This window comes from Pipistrellus hanaki (assembly GCF_964339955.1).
Source record: "Pipistrellus hanaki genome assembly, chromosome: 6".
In the NCBI taxonomy this organism is placed as follows: domain Eukaryota; kingdom Metazoa; phylum Chordata; class Mammalia; order Chiroptera; family Vespertilionidae; genus Pipistrellus; species Pipistrellus hanaki.
Genome location: NC_140508.1, coordinates 81,657,473 through 81,675,016, shown reverse-complemented (window position 1 = coordinate 81,675,016; position 17,544 = coordinate 81,657,473). Strand labels below are relative to the sequence as shown.

Genomic DNA, 17,544 nt, shown 5'->3' with positions numbered 1-17,544 from the left:
TCCTTTTATTAGGACATAGGCAAAACCCACAGTAGCATGAGCGGTGCCTGTGACATTCTCACCAACAGAAACAGTAGGTATTTGCGTGTCATGTTATCTGATTGTTTCATGAACCAATAAAGTTGTTGATAACATATTTTTAAATATGTTGTCTGTTTTATTTTAATATAGTAGGCTTCCTTTATAATCCGTGCAAGAGTAGGCCTTCCTTCCCCCAGCTGCTGGCAGGCACCCGGGACCCAGATTTCCCTCGTGGTCCCAGTTTTGTCCAGAAGGATAGAAGGATGTCCAGTCTAATTAGCATATTGTGCTTTTATTATTATAGATGATTCTGATAACTGAATGTAAAGATATCCTTCTGCCCTAACCGGTTTGGCTCAGCAGATAGAGCTTCTGCTTATGGACTGAAGGGTCCCAGGTTCGATTCTGGTCAAGGGCATGTACCTGGGTTGTGGGCACATCCCCAGTAGGGGGGTGCAGGAGGCAGCTGATCAATGTTCCCATCTCATCGATATTTCTAACTTTCTATCCCTCTCCCTTCCTCTCTGTAAAAAATAAAATAAAATAAAATAAAATACATTAAAAAAAATAAAGATATCATTCTGAGAAGGGATCCATAGATTCACAAGATTGGCACAAAAACTGTTGAGAGCCTCTGCGGAAGATGAATGGTGAAAGCCTGGGTGCCAGGGAATGGACACAGCAGATCAGCGGTTATTGCTGGGACCAGGGAAGAAACACCAGGCAGGGCCTGGTCAGGCCCCGGGGCTGCAGCCCAGGGCCTGGTTTGAGATTCCTTCCAGGGAAGGAGCTCCGAGTCTGTATGGGGACAGGGGCAGGTCTCTCCGGTTGCTCCATTTGTTTCCTCTCTGAAGGTCGTTTGTGACTGAGAACAGCCCACATCTTGTTTACCTGGCCCCTGGCAGCCAGCACAGTGCCTGGCAGGCACCTGCGAATGTTCCTGACTTTTTATTATTTTCCCAAGTGGGAATATATCTTTATTGTCGATGTTTATTGAATTATCACAGCTGACGAAGAGGAGACGAGGCCAGCTGAGGCCGCCCGCGTGTGGGGGTGACACAGAGGAGAACAATGCCTCCTTCTGCACAGCGTGTGTCCTCCTCTCGTTAATCACATGGTAATAATAATAATAACGGGGGCCCATCCCACTTCCTGAGCACAGGGCAGGAGCAGGCAGGAACACAGCTTGCTAACGTGTTCGCTTGTGTTGGTTTAAGTCAGAGATGCTCGCAGCAACGCTACCCTGAGCCCACTTGATAGCACGCGCCACGCTCTTACCCTGGTACGCCATGCACGTCTCGATGACATCCAGAGTGGGCTCGTCCTCGCAGAGGTCATACGGCATGTTCCCATCCGAGTTGACAGCGAGCAGGTCAGCCCCACTGCGAAGAGAGGGCCAGGCTGAGGGCCAGGTGGGTGTGAAGGTTGGTCTGTCTGCCTCTGCCCTCCGGCCTCACATCCACTACCCCGCAGTGCATCCCACCAATGTGTACCCTGGCAAGGACAGGGACTCGGCATCCTGGGAACTCCAGATGCAAAGAGGCCAAAACCCTAGGAGAGTTGTCCTAACAGACCCTCTCCCCCCCAGCTTCCTGCTCTGGTAAGCCAGACAAATACTATACAGTTCCACTTAGATGGGGTACATAGGGTAGTCAAAACAATAGGAACAGGAAGTGAGATGGTGGTTACTGCTATGGTTCATGGGAAGATGAGCTATTCAGTTTGGGAAAATGGGTTCTAGAAATGGATGGTGGTGATGGTTGCACAAGAACGCAAATGTACCTAGTGCCACTAAACTGTACACTTCAAAATAGTTACGATGAGCCGAAACCAGTTTGACTCAGTGGTAGAGTGTCGGTCTGCGGACTGAAAGGTCCCAGGTTCGATTCTGGTCAAGGGCATGTACCTTGGTTGCGGGCACATCCCGGGTGGGGGGTGTGCAGGAGGCAGCTGGTCGATGTTTCTCTCTCATCGACGTTTCTAGCTCTCTATCTCTCTCCCTTCCTCTCTGTAAGAAAAATCAATAAAAATATATTTTTTAAAAATAGTTACAATGATAAATTCTATGTCACGTGTATTTTTACTGCAATAAAATCTAGGGGTGGGGAGAGAATGAAGGGGGAGAGAGAGATAACGAAGAGGGACAGAATGGAAAAGACAGAGTGAGACCAAGAGTGAAGGAGAGACGGGCATCGAGAAGGGAAAAACAAAGGCACACAGAGATGGAGAGAAAAATGGGAATTGGGAGAAGAGGAGGAGAGAGGCAGAAACAAAGAGAGGAAGAGACAGAGATGAAAACAGGATTAGGGAGAAAGAGAAAGTGGCAGGCACTGAGAGACGGAGGCAGAGAGAGAGAGAGAGAGAGAGAGAGAGAGAGAGAGAGAGAGAGAGAGAGAGAGAAACAACAACAACAACAACAAAAAACGAGGGAAAAGGAAAGAGATGGGGGTAAAAAGAACTTGGAAAAAACCAAAGGCAGAGGGGAGGCTGTTCTCGGGGAAGAGAGGGGCACGTACTACTGAACGAGGATCTTCACCAGGTTGATGTGGCCGCACGTGGCCGCGGCATGCAGGGGCGTCCACAGCTCGTTGTCCTTGGCGTTCACGTTTGCACCGTGGGAAAGGAGCAGCTTGACAATTTCCTCGAAGTTGTCGATGCAGCACTGTGAAGGGGACACAGGCGGGGTCAGCTCCCGGGAGGCCCCAGGCCCTGGTGGGGACACCCCAGTTCCCCTCAAGTGGCCACGAGAAGGACAGAGGAGTCAAACTGCCTAGGAGTGAATCCAGCTTCAGTGTTATATGCTGTGTGGACTTGGGCAAGCCACTTAGCCTTTCTGAGCCCGCTTCTTTGTAAGTGAATAACATACAGGATAATAATATGAAGATAATATTTTTTATAAAGTCAACGATAAAAAACTTTGAGAGTGCTGGTGGAATGAGACACATTTTTGAATGAGGCTTTAAACCCTTTTCTTTTTAGTCCTAGCTGGTTTGGCTCAGATGGAGTGTCAGCTTGCAGACCGAAGGGTCCCAGGTTCAATTCTGGTCAAGGGCATATGCCTGGGTTGCAGGCTCCATCGTTAGTAGGGGGCATGCAGGAGGCAGCCAATCAATGATTCTCAGCCAATCAATAAATCTCCCCATTAATCAATAAAATATATATATATATATATTTAAAAAAAAAACTTTTCTTTTTAATTCCAGAAGCCTTTCTTTCAACTAAATTGAATGGAGAACACTAACTTAGGTAACCAACAGATTCAAGCAGGCTACAGGGAGAGGGGAGGAAGCTGGAGGGTTTGGGGGTTCCCCTTCCCAGCAGTGTCCTCCCAAGGATCCATCATAATTTGAAACTTCTGACTTAGGAATTTCTGACTCAGGAGCTCCATTTGTGGGGAAACCCCCAATAACCAACCCTCTCCCTAAAAGAACCCAGCTCAGCTCAAAGGCCGGAGGGTGGGGGCGGTCCTGAGGTAGTCCTGGCGAGGAGACAGCCATGTGTGTGCTCCTGCCTGTTCTCACGTGGGTCGGCATCCGAGAGAGGGAAGGGCAGGACCCTGCAGCCCCTCACCTAGACTCAGGGGTCCAGCAGTCATTGGAGCCCCTAACTCCAAAGGCAGAGAGTGAGTGTCCAAGGGGACAGAGAGGCCTCAAGCCAGGGGATTGGCAGGAGAGGCGAGGCCAGAGGAGGAAGACAGGCTGCAGGAGAAGTCTGGGGGGGGGGGGGAGGCCTGTGCTCAGTGATGCCCATCCAGGTAAGGGCGTGGCCTTCAGCGCAATGGGCAGCGCTGCAGGGGTATACTCGGAGGTAAAGCACAGCCGACTTGCTTTTTAAATCCCTCCTCTGGTTGCACGTGGAGAACAGAATGCAAGTGCAGCTTCTCTGGGGAGAGGAAGGATGTTAGGAGGTATGTTGAAATCTCCCCGTTAAGAGAGGGTGGTGGCCTGGCCCACACGGGGCAAAGTGCCTGGATGCCAGCAGAATGAGAGGGGCACTTGCGGGAGCCATGGCCCCAGGTGGGTGTGGGAAAGGGGATGGAGATGGGTCAGCTCCACAGCGCCGCCACACACACACACCTCACGGAACCAAGGCTCAGCGCCAAAACGTGTGGGAAAGGAACAGTCATTGGCAACAGGTGGTGCTAGAGACCCATGTTCTCCTTTTGCGCCAGCCAGTGTGGGGTTGGCGGGGTCTGGGACATCTGTCCTAACAGAGGGGCCCAGGGAGCCCCGTGAGGCGGGGAGATCCTCAGGTGGTGAGAAGCATGCAGTGGTGCGGTGCGGCCGGCAGAGGGCGCCAGAGGCCCCGGAGTGAGGTGGTGGTGGTGGGGAGGGCAAGGAGCCCCAGGCTGTCACCGGATGATGTATCAGGGGAGCGCCCTCCCCAACCTTAAGAGGAGCAGCAGCCTGGTCCCTGGGGTTGGGGAATAGGAGAGCCAGAGATCCCACCCTTAGGGACTGCAGACAACATGAGGATGGGGGGAGGGAGCCTCAAGTTGAAGAGGAAGATTGTACACTCAGAATTGCAGTCTAGGTGCTAGAGCAGCCTGAACCTGGGAGACTAGTCTGAGCTAGCGCTGGGTTAAAGTTGGGGTTGGGGTTGGGGGCTGGGCACAGGGATGCAATGGCGGAGGGGGGCGGGAGGGGGGGAGAGAAGAGCCGGCAGGCCTCCCCTCCTGCATTCTCCATGGTGGAAAAGGGCACCTGGCAGCTAGATGACCTTCTGCCCTCTCACTGCCCATGTCCAGTCTTCCACCGGGTGTGGACACCATCTCATCATTGATGCCCCATCCCATTGTCCCGGCCCCCGAGGCCCCACCACCTCTCCTCGCCTAGCTGCCGCTCCCCTTCCATACAGCCTCCCCGGGAGAGAGGTTCCTCATCAATCCAGGCAGGTTGCTCTCAGTTGCCAAGTGAAGGCTCCCGGTTGCCAAGCGAAGCAAATGCGCACTCCTCTGCAGGCCCCGGAAGCTTTCCCTAATGTGCTCCTTTGCTGCACCGGAGCAACAGGGACAATAACAATGACAACAATAACGACAGCCCGGGAAACAGCAGCAAGAACCACAGGCCACAGGCATCCATAAGGGCTGATGTTTCTGAGGAGGTACTGGGGCCATGCACCCTGCTAACCCCCGGCCACGCCTTGCCTAGTCTCATCCTCAGAGCAACATTTTGAGGATTCAATACCCACGGTTGCTGCTGGCCACCACACTGAACATGGAAGATACGCAGAAGATCCCATCATCGTGGGAAATTCTGTGACACAGTGCTGTGCCTGAGCCTCAGTTTCCTGAGCTGTGAAATGGGATAATATTTCAGAAGTTCACTGTGAGAATCAGCCCACACATCACATAAGGGAAGTGCCCTTACAGAGAAATGAACATGAGTGGCAAATTCCAATGAACATTAGTGGCAAATTCTAATAATAACAATAATATCTAATATTTATCCAGTACCAAGTGATGTCCATGGGGTTTTTATGTAACCCTTATAACAACCCAATGAGATGGGTACTTGTGACTCCTCTTTTACAGATGAGGAAAGTGAGGCACCCGGGAGGGACACGAGGAGCAGCCTGGAGGCCACTGGGCTGAAGGATGAATGTGGAGACTTGCCCCTGGGGCTGATGGGCAGGGCAGTGGTCAGTGTCTGCCCACTTCTTCCTGCCCTCATAGGGAGAAGGAAGGCTCTCACCAACCCCAGCTTCTAGCAGCCTGGCTTCCCCCCTGCTCAGAAACGTGGGCCAGGGCACAGGAAGGCATCCGTGTGTTCGCTCATTATGTTGGCATGCACATATTGAGCGCCTACTGAATGCCAGCATGGGGAAAGATGCTGGGATACGCCACTGAGCAAGTGCCATGGGCTCTGCCCTTGTGCAGCTCAGAGCCTGGATTGGGTGGGGGTGGGGAGGGACCAATATCAAATGATCACACTAACGGCTAAAATGATACATAAAAGGGGTGCCCAGGAGAAAAGAATGTGTACAGAGCAACACAGCTCTCAGGCTCCTGTGTCCACTGGGGGGTGTCCAGCGCATGTGGCAAAGTGTGGACGGATCAGCACTGTGTGTTGCAAAAGAACCAAAAGGCCATTTGGGGCCAGGCCTCCTGGGGCCTTGCAGGAAGACCCCTGAGCGCTCTGAGTAACACCAGGAGATGTTTGGCTTCGGCATTCCCATGGCCGCTGTGAAAACGAATCATGGAAGGACCAGCGAAAGGCTGGGGGTCAGTGAGGAGGCCGATGCGGCATCCAGGCAAGAGATGACCGATCGCCGGCAGCCCTTCCCCAGCCAGAGGGACTGAGCCCGTCACTCCGCCCTGGAAAAGATGCTCCAAGGCTATCGCTCTCAAGCAGATCACACAAGCCCTCTGCCAACCACCTCTGTCAGCAGGACGGGTGCATGCCACGGTGGGTGTGCACAAACATGCTTCGTAAACCGTCACCCTCCAAACAGATTGGCTTTGTTTTGCCAACCCCTTTGCTGGGAAGTGAGGACGCAGTGCACAAAGGCTCCCTGTCCTCGGAGTCCGTGCGTACACTGCGTGAGCGTGCACGGGGGCTCTATGGGCATGTCCGTGACAGACACACACGTCTCGGAAGCAGACAAAAGCCTTTCAAACGGGGCAGCTGTGGCACTCCCTCCCTCCCTCCCTCCTGCGGGTTCTGGGCAGGAAAAAGCAGGGAGACAGGGTGCCTGTCCAGTTGGGAAGCAGGGAGCTGGGGACCCCTGCCAGCCCTGCCTTACCTGGTGCAGGGCTGTGAGTCCGTCCTCGTTGCACAAATCCGGGCTGACTTTGTTCTTCAGGAAGTAGCGCACTGCAACAGAGGGGACAGGAGTGAGCGTCCGCCGCACGCTGGGTGTGGAGTAGGCAGCGGGGCCCGCGGAAGACCCACGCTCCCTGACACAAAGGGCCGTGTTTGTTCACACTGCTTTGGGGCATGATAAGTGGGCCTTAGTCCCATCACCAACTGCTGAAGCCCTTCCACAGCTCCCCATTGCTCTAGGAACAAAGTCAAAAGCCCTCACGTTGGTTTTTCCCTGCCTGCAGCCTCCCTCTTGCACAAGTTCCAGCGGGCACCCCTCACAGCCTGGTCTACAAGACTGGCCCCCTGGAGCAGGGCAGCACTCAGCACACTCAGCTGTACACAGTGCTCCTACCTCCTCGCCTCTCCAGGCTCCAAACACCTTCCACAGCGGTCTTTCGTCAGCTACAGAGTCACCGTACTTCCTCTGGCCTCTGAGCCTTTGCACAGCCTGTTTCCACTGCCTGGAGGACTCAAGCATCCATCCATCCACCGTCATCCATGCATCCATTTTTAGCACATGTGCGCGCGTGTACACACACACACACACACACAAGCACACACACATACATACCTGCACACACTCCTCATCCTTTAGGTCTCAGTTCAAATTCCCCAGATGGGGGCACTCCCCCATTATATACACCCACCGCTCCTATGTGTCCCATGTATAACCTTATCACAATGACAATCACATAACTAATTATGGGCTTCGGCTCTGTCTGCCACAGGACACTAAGCCCCGAGAGGGCAGGGCGGCGACAGTACTGACTGCTCTTTCCCTCAGGCCTGACACAGGAAATCCTCAACAGCCCTCCCAGGACCCAGGCCTAATCAGCAGCCCCCTAGCTCAGTCCAAGGACACGGACTCTATCTCTGAGCACCAGGCCACCCTCTGGTGCTGGCCCCAGGTGGCTTGTGTCTGTAATAAGCGGCCCGTGAGGCCCTCCTGCAAGTCATGGATGACCTGGTCGCTGGTCCCAGCCTATGGGTCCTGAGAGGAGATGATGGCAAAGCCACTGATCACTAAGGCCCAGCCTGTCCATGCGCCAGTGAGGGTGGCCTGGGCCGGGCGATGCCCTTTGGAGAGGTAGCTGCTATGTCCCTGCCCAAGAAGGTCCTGTTCACACCAAGCACGGATTCACACCCCATGGAGTTGGGGGTGGGCCAGGCTGCCTGTCCAGAACCTTAATTTCTGCCCCAAAGAGACACTCTTTGAGGCAGAAATTAAGGTTCAGCTGCCAAAAGTAGCCTGTGGACAACGCGGTAATTATCGGGGTGTTCTCCGTGCTGTGTGGGAGCCCAAGACATGCAATTACTCCGTCAGGCAGTTAATTTCAGCCCAAGAGGTGGGACTACTCACCCATCTCTAAGGAGCCCTTACTACTCATGAACCAAGGTCCCCTCCATGGTTCCACTTCTGCTCTGGACACAGCTCCTGGAGCCAAGACCCCACCACCCAGGCTCTGGTGCCTCTAGGGTTATTCTATCAACAGTGTCTTCTTCTCGAGCCCTTCCGATGCCCAGGGCTCTGCAGACCCTCTCTTTCCTGGATTCACATCTCACTGTTCCCCTTACGGAGAAGAGGAGGAGACAGGGGGTCAGGAAAGGGCAGCTCACAGCCGAACGCAGCCAAGAGGAGGAAATCCAACCTTCTGATCTCAGAGCCCAGGCTGGTGAGCACAGGGCCGCCCCGCTCTGCCCCTGAGGCCGGGAACGGGAAGCAGCATCGCTGGAGCCCCGCTGAGCGGCCAGACCTGCGCTGAGAGCTGGTGTGGGGAGGAGGGTGGCTGGAGAATGGACAGCAATGGCCTCTCCTTCTTAAGCCTCCGAGGCCCTCGGGTCCCCAGGTCCCTCTCCTTGTAGACTGGAGGGCTCAGGGATCCAGAAGAGGATAAAAGAAACATTGCCCTGGGCTTGCAGGGCCATATTAATTGTAAATTTGTTTCCTCTCACTCTCTGCTCAAAAACCTCTTGTGGCTTCAAGTGGTTCTTAGGATGAAGTTTAGTCAGAATCCTTCTCTGGCCTTCACTGGGGTCATCAAACTATGGCCCATGCACCGAATCTGGCAAGCAGCCTGGTCCTGTAAATTAAGTTTTATTGGAACCCATCTGCACGCACTCATTTACGTATTGCCTAGGACCGTTTTCTTCCCACAACAGCAGAGCTGAGTGGCCACAGAGACCTATGGCCCACACAGCCTGAAATGCTTGCTCTCTGGCCGTTACAGACGCTGGTCAAGGCTTGCTTCTGGGTCCTGCATGGTGTGGTCCCACTCACAGGGCCACCACCTTGCATAACTCCAGGGGAATTATGCAATCTGCATGTGGACCGCCTGCTCTGGAGCTGTGCAGTGTACAGCCTGCTCAGCCCGGCCCAGCCAGCCTGTCTCCCTACCGCTCCAGGCTCACGGCTTGCTCGCTGAGCACCTTACACAGTGGAAGGAGCTGGCTTGGCAGGGTCTCAGGTGTGGACTGAGGCTCAGGGAACACAAAGCGGGGGCATGCTCTGCCCCTCAGACAGGATCATCTACCACGTCTTCTCGCTGTCCATCCTCAGGGCTGCTCCCTGCCCCCAGAGCCCCAGCTCCCGGGCTTGACCATCAGTTTGGCAGAGTGACCCAATATGTTCTCATGCATTTGTTTGGTTTTGGCATCAGGCAAGTTATTCCTCCTCTCTGTGCCTCAGTGTCCTCATCTGTAAAAGGGGGTCACACAGCACCTCCTTTGTGGGGTTGCTATGAGGATTAAGTAACACAACACCTGAGAGCTATTACTATCATTTCTTCTATAAATAAACACAAAACACATCCACTGAGCTCCTGCCTGGCCCCACCCTGTGTTGGGAGCTGGGAATATAACCACTGACACCTTGCATTTCCCAAGAGCTCTCCGTGTGGTTGGAAATGACAGAGGCCACCTCTCTCCAGGGGACTCTGAGCAGCTGCTGATTCAAGGACCACAGTGAGCCATGGTCAATGTCTCCACTCGCCCCCTCATAAAGGCAAGACCCCACGGCAACGGCAAAGAGGCGGCTCCCGCTCTCCTCCTGTGCATTCCAGCTCCCGGCGCCAACCCGTCACTCTGCCCACACCTCCCTGGCAATCTGGCTGGAATCTGGGCCAAGCAGGGCCATCTGCTCCCCTCCATCTCCAGCTGTAGAGAGTGAGGCTGAGCAGGCCCAGCTCTGCAGGAAGCTGATGGTGGCTGCCTCGGCTGGGAGAAATCACTGCTGACAAGCTTGTGTTTTCTTTGCAACCAGACCCACTCTGCCCCACAGAGTAGACAGCCTGACCTCCAGCTGGTCGGGGCAGCCACAAGTGTAGTTCCTGCTCCTGCCTTGGGGGAGTGGGGACAGCAAGAAAGAGATGCCCGCCCCTGGAGGTGGACCTTGGGCAATCTACACCTTCCGGGGGCGCCCTGGGGGGGAGCTGCTGCCTCCGGGCCATGTGACTTGCACATATGTTCATGGGGTACCCACTCACCAAGCCCTTCTCCCTTCCCCTCCCACCAGGCTCCTGGCTCCCAGCAATGGCCTCCGAGACGCTGCAGGTCCCTGCCTCTCCCCAGCCCCACCTCGTCCCATCTTCCCATCTCTCTCCCCAGTCCCTCACTGATTCAGTTACAATTTAATTCTGGAAACAAAACTGACCTCCTCAGGGCCTTTCCACACACACTCCCTTCCATCCTTAAGCCAGCAGTCAGCTCTTCACCCTTCAGATTCCAGCCACAATGGCACCTCCTCAGAGGCCTTCTCTGACCACCCCAATCTCGGTTGGGTTGCCCGAGTTAGTCTCTCCCACGGTACCTGCATTTCTGCTCCACAGCAGTACCTCTCACGGTTTGTACTAACAGGGTGATTATCAGGATATAAGAATTACATAACTATTTGTTTAGTTTTGGGGGCTCCATGAGGGCAGGGGCATGTCCATCTCATTGACCGGTGTGACCAGTGCCCGCCATGAAGCCTCAAAGACGGAAAAGGAACAAGAATGGATTTCGTACACAAATGAGCAGCAAACACCCCTCCCTGCACCTGCATTGTCGATGCAGCCAGACCCGGCAGCTGATCGGAGGAGCCCTTCCGTCCCACTCCCAGGCCCAGGCACCTGTCATTCCTTCTTGCCCAGGTCCCAGTCCTCACTCTCCCTGCCCTGTTCCCTCGGCTGTTCTTTCTACCACCAGCCACTCACTGTGTGCCAGGCATGGTGCTACATGCTTTACAGCCATCAAACCCAGGAGTCCTCCTAATCCAGGTATGAGGATCCATCACCTGCTATTATTAACTAACTGCCTGCTATTCCTGCTCCAATTTTAGGAAATACTGAGGCTCAGGTTTGAACATGGGAATGACTTGCCCAAGGGCAAGAGGCTGAGAATGGCGATGCTGGGATTTGAACCCAGACCTGGCTGCCTGCAAAGGCTGAATCTTAGCAAAGGACGGGCAGCAATGAGAAGAGCAGAATGAGATGCAGATGTCCGTGCGAAGAGAGGCACAGACATGGCAAAAAGCTAAAGGAAAGGCCAAGATCTTTGCCTGTAGTTCAGTGTTCTAGACCAGCGGTCGCCAACCTTTCAGATCTCACAGACCACCGGTTGGCGACCACTGTTCTAGACCATTACATGACAATAAAGATAATAATCGCTAACACCATTGCAACCACCTCGTCCGTCTTTTGCAGAAGGGGATGCTGAGGTCAACACTTGGTCTGAGGTCCTGTGGCAAAGGAGTGGCAGCTCTGGGGCTTCCAGTGGAGCCCGAGCTCCAGCACTTCTCTGTTTCTTCCTGCTGCTTCTCCGTTCCAGGCAGCCTGCATTCGTCCTTCCCCTGATTCCAAGGACCCTGGTGACCTGCTTCCAGCTGCCACATCCATCCACTGGGCAGCACCTCCTCCACGGAAAATCCTGACCACATACATCCCACTTCTTCCCCTTCCTCATGCACCACGGCTGCTTTGCCCAGCATTTTGTGGGGTCTAGCACCTGTAGCCTGGTCAAACTAGCTCTCATGCCCACCGGTCCCCTTTCCCCCTCCCCAGCACTCTCAAAAAGCAGCCCTTTTATTCTCCTCTCAAGTCAAGGTTGTCCCGAGTCCTTAATGCACTGCACTTCAAAATCACCTCACTGAGCAATTTCAAATTTTCCACCCACTACTGCTCCTCCCTGGAGCAGAAACAGCCAGAAATAGCTGCTTCCAGGGAAGCCTAGCTGCCTGGGGCCGGGGGTGGGGACTCAGTCAAGTCTAGTGATGGCTTCTGCAGTGGCTGGTGCAGCCCAAGCAGTTCACCCCAGGGGATGACTCAGCCATGGTGGAGGGTGGGCAAGGAAGACCTCCTTTTCCCTCTAAGTCACATGTCCAGGTCAGGGATCCAGGCCTTGCCCTTCCCAAGGGTGCCTCTCTCCAGGGCCCATTCAAGGAGAAGGGCCAGACGCTAACAAGTGCTGGCGAAGATGTGGGGACATTGGAACCATCATTCACTGCTGGTGGGACTGTAAAATGGTGCAGCTGCGTTGGAAAACAGTCTGGTGGTTCCTCCAGGAAAAAGTAAATGCAGAGTGACCATATGCCCCGGCAATTCCGTTCTTTTTGCAAGAAGAATGAAGGCATATGTCCACACAAAAACTTGTACACAAATGTTAATAGCAGCATTATTTATAATAGCCCCAAAGTAGAAACCACCCAAACATCCATCGATAAATAATGAATATATAGAATATGCTCTTTTCATACAGTGGAATATTATGGGGCCACAAAAAGGAATGAAATACATGCTACAACATAAATGAACCTTGAAAAGATGCTAAGTGAAAGAAGCCACACACAAAAGGTCACAGATTGTATGATTTCATTGATATGAAATGTTCAGAATAGACAAATCCATAAAGATAGAAAGTAGATTAGTGGTTGCTAGGAGAGGAATGGGGAGGAGAATGGAAGAGACTATTAATGGGTACAGGTTTCCTTTGGGGGTGATAACAATTTTCTGGACTTATTAGTAATTGTTATACAACCTTGTGAATACACTAAAGACCACAAATTCTACACTTTAAAAGGAGAATTTTGTGGTGTGTGAATTATATCTTGACTTTGAAAGAAGAGGCAGGAGCCTTAAGCATCTTGCTGGTATTTCTTTACTCTGGCAGCCAGGAGTTCTGTGACATCAGTACAGAATCTGACCCATTCATCACGGTACCCACAGTCTAATGGGGTTTGTTGATAATGGGGGAGGCTGTGCATATGTGAGGCCAGGGGGTGTATAGAAAAATCTCTGTACCTTCCCTGACTTTTGTTGTGAACTTATAGCGGTTCTAAACCAACAGAAAGAAACCAGGGAAGCCTATGTACAAAGCAAGCTTCAGTGAATCTTCTCGAGAAATGCGGGGTCTTTCTAAAACATGGGGTGAGGGAGGAATCACTTCCTCGTGAGGATTAAACATTCAGGTACTAGATTTTCTCAAAGGGGAGGGAACTGCATTTAACTCCTGGAATGTGGAGAACAGGTGAGTCTGTATGGTTTCTCCACCAAAGCTGCAAAGACTATGTCTGTGTGCACTTCCCCCTTCCCTCTCACCCCCTCCCTCTTTCCCCTTGGCTGTGCCCCTTCCCCTTTGAAAGGCTGCCACCACCACCACCACCACCACCACCACCACCACCACCCCCCTCCCCCCCGCCACCCACCTCTGTCCTACAGCACTTTATCTCGGGTCTCAAAGCAATGGTGCTGCTGGTCCATAAATATGAGCTTGGACCTTCCCCATTCTGTTTATGAACACATTGGACTTCAATGGTGCCAGGCCCCTGTTCTTCAGGAATTCTGCTTCCAGAATTCTCCCAGAGCCTCCCCTGCAGCTTCTGCACAGGCCCAGGAACCTGATCTCCCTTCCACCCACAGAGCCTGAGCGCCCGGGGAACTCTCCAAGATATCTGCACTTATCCTAATTCCTCTCTCTCTCCCCAAATGCCCTGCACTCCTTTCATTTCTGTTGCTCCCCTAACCTCCTCTCTCACCTTATTTCTCGCCTCCATTTTTAAAAATAGCCCAATTATTTCATGTCTTCAGGCAAGTCATAGATAAAAATATTCCCAGTCCGCCAGGCAGGAGTTGCATACACATAAACACTAAATCGGCATCACAGCCATCATCATAACATCTAGCATTTACTGAGTATTTTCCAAGCATGAGGCACTCTGCCTAACACGTTGCATGTCTCATCCCCGGTAATGCCCACAACAACCCTCATGACTTAGCCGCTATTATGAACTCATTCCACAGAGAACTTCCATAATTTACTCCAGCTCCCTTAGCTAATAAGTGTTTGAGACTCAGTTGTAGTCTAGTTGATTCCATGCATAATGTGTTTTAGACACAAATAGTGACAAGAGATTCTCACTCCAATATAACCAAGAATAAAATCCGTTCCTATCGATATTTAGGCAGAAAAAAAACAAGTTGCCTATAAGGGGGTGGGGGGCGGGGATTCCTCCTGCTCTCACCTGCCCACTTTGAACCTTCTGCCTGGTTTCCCTGGTCCCGTTCTGCTGTTTCATAACCGCTTCCTCCACTCACTCCCCTGCCTGTCGGCCTAGTTCTCCGTTTCAGCCCACAGATGCTGTGCCCCGCTCCTGTCCCACGGCACTGCGCTCCCTGAGACAGGACAAATCCCACTCTGCGCTCTGCTTGTCTAATCAAGTCAAACAAGATTTGAAAATTTTATTATTCTTTTTTAGTTTCTGTTAATCTAATTACCATATTACGCTTTAATTATTACAGATAGCTAAAATCTGGAAACAGCCCATCAGTAGATGAGTGGATAAAAAGTTGCAATACATTTATACAATGGAATGCTATGCAGCTGTACCCTTTCATGGAGGGACCTGGAGACTGTTATGGTAATCAAAATAAGCCAGTTATAGAAAGATAAATATCACCTGATCTCACTTGTGTGCGGAATCTAATGAACAAAATAAACTGATGAACAAAATCCAGAGGCATAGATGCTTGGGACAGATGACAGATGTCAGAGGTGAGTGGAATGGAGGGGACGGAAAGAGGTTAACCAAAGTACATATATGCATGTATGCATAACTCACGGACACAGACAATAGTGTGGGGAAGGCCTGGTTTGGGGTGGGGGGGGGGTGGATGGGGGCATCTGTAATACTGTCAACAATAAATAAATAAAATAAAAAATAGAAGAATGCTCAAATGGAAAACAGCAAATGCAAACAGGCACACATAAATTACCAGAGGTAGCAACATTATTACTATGATGCAGAATAGAATTCAGAACAAAAGAGGAGGCAAGTTACTTTAGCTGTTTTTAAAAAGATCCTACAAAATGGAATCATAAACAGAAAGCAAATCTGTGGTTGCGAGGTCCTGGCGGTGGGGTGGGGAGAATGAAGTCACTATCAATTAGGAAACCTTATGAATTGCAGCACCAGTAAAGGAAAATTCAGGAAAAACAAAAATTAGCATATAAGTCAAAAACACATTTTCCCCTAGTAATCTTTAACTCATATACACTCTAAAGAAAAGATCAGATGAGAGACAAAGATTTACGAACAAAGATGTTCACAGCAGCATGGTTTATGTACATTGTTTATAATCAAGAAACACTAGAAGCAGCCCATGTGTCTAAACAACGGGGCACTGATTAAGCAAATTGTGGAACAGCTGAATAATGGAGCTGTGGAGAGAATTTAAACGATGTGGGGAAATGCTCGATAGATAATGTATTATAGAATGGAAAAACAAGAGATCAAACTAGGCTTTCAACGCAATGTCCGCTGGAAAGGAACTATACATTCCACACATACACACACTTCTCATTGGAAAAAAAAAAAAGTTAAGATATTAACTGTGGTTACCAGTGATTTTTTTAAATTTGTTTAGTTGCTAGAATTTTCCACACATTTGAAAGTATGTATGTATTGCTTTTATAATCACAATTTTCTGTTTTCACTTAAACACACACACACACACACACACACACACACACAACAAAAAAACCCACAGAATGACAGCCCAGGGGTAAGAACCATGTTTCTGCTAAGAGTTTCTTGGGCGGAAATGAGTTCTCACGCTGGCTGAGACCATGAAGGAAACACTGAGGCTGGGATTCCTGTGTTGGGTAGGGAGTTAAATGACAACAATAGCAACCCCTTTGTTTGTACTGTGCAGGGGCTGGCAAACTACTAATATATAGTCTAATGGCTGAATCTTGCGATTTTAAACTGCTTCCAAGGTGTGTGTGTGTGTGTGTGTGTGTGTGTGTGTGTATTGTATGTATATATATATATATATATATATATATATATATATATATATATATATTTTTTTTTTTTTAATGGTTGGGAGTAAGAGGGGGAGAATCACAGAAGAAGAATATTTCATGACACCTGGAAATGATTTGAAAGTCAAGTATCAGCATCCATAAGTGGAGTTTAATTGGGACACACACACATTTGTTCACATGTGCCCGTGGTTGCTTTCTCCTTCCTCACAGGGAATGCATGTCCCACGGCCTTCGGTATTTCTTACCTGGCCTTCACAGAAACAGCTTACTGATCCCTGGTTGCAGCACGTTTTGGCTAACAAAGGATGTTGAAAACCACCATCGTTTCACTCTTACATTAAGAGTTGAATGGGCCGAAACCAGTTTGGCTTGGTGGATAGAGCGTCAGCCTGAGGACTCAAGGGTCCCAGGTTCGATTCCGGTCAAGGGCATGTACCTTAGTTGCGGGCACATCCCCAGTGGGGGGTGTGCAGGAGGCAGCTGATCAATGTTTCTCTCTCATCGATGTTTCTAGCTCTCTATCCCTCTTGCTTCCTCTCTGTAAAAAATGAATAAAATATATTTATTTTTTTTAAAAAAGAGTTGAATGGGCCCAGGTAGCAGAGGAAGAGATACATGTGTGTCCCAGGTGGACCTTGAGCTCATGGCCAGGAGGGGCACGAGCAGATCGGCTCAATTTCTTCACCAGCCAAGGCTGAAGAGGGCACAACCCCCACCCCAAGAGCCTTCTGTCGTTAACCTTACTCCCTATTGTGTCACCACAACCCCCCAACTTAGCCACCTCTTCCTTCCAAAAGCGGTCACATTTCCTGCCAAGAGCGTGACCTTCTGCAACCTGTACGGTGGAGGCCGCAGCTGCAAACAGGAGGGTATTTTTATCTCAGCTCCTGCTTCCTGTTTATTGGCTGGGGGCTTTTATTTACTGGTATTTCACTTTGTCATTTCTGATTCATGTGCGGCTCCCTTGTTGCACCAGAAGAGATAACTGTCCCCTCAAAGGGTAGGCTGCTGCCACCAGCCACCCGCCCCAGGGCCCTCCTCCCACCCTCCCCTCCTACTGCACCACCTCCTGTGACATGGAGATGCACATTTCCTGCCTGCTCAGGAGCAGAAACCGGGGAGGCCGGGTGGGCAGAGAGGAAACGGAGCATGTCTACTGCAGGGAATGGAAAAAACCACTCTGGTAGAGAAGCTGGCTGAGCTGGGAGGGAGCAGGTTGCAGAGCTCTGGACCCGCTGTTCCCAGCAAGGCCTGGCTGGGAGGGACCGGGGCAACGGCTGAGGACAGAGTTCATTCAGTGCAGGACTTGGGAGTCCTTTGCTGGGAATGTCCTCAGCGCTGGGGTCTGGGCATCCTTTGCTGATGCTCTCAGCAATAGATGGAAATGGACTGTCCTCACCCTCTGTCCCCAGGACTCACA

At 51.3% G+C, this 17,544-nt stretch overlaps 1 protein-coding gene across 2 annotated transcripts in view; it reads right to left on the bottom strand.

The window, feature by feature from the left end:
• PPP1R16B (protein phosphatase 1 regulatory subunit 16B) overlaps nt 1-17,544 on the bottom strand; it is an 88,619-nt gene that overhangs the window by 11,711 nt on the left and 59,364 nt on the right. For both annotated transcript variants that reach the window (XM_084887990.1, XM_084887989.1), the window contains exons 3-5: nt 6,766-6,836; nt 2,538-2,683; nt 1,300-1,403 (exon numbers count right to left, since the gene is read on the bottom strand). In XM_084887990.1, coding sequence (XP_084744116.1) covers nt 1,300-1,403; nt 2,538-2,683; nt 6,766-6,836 — 321 coding nt within the window. The remainder of the gene's footprint in view (nt 1-1,299; nt 1,404-2,537; nt 2,684-6,765; nt 6,837-17,544) is intronic.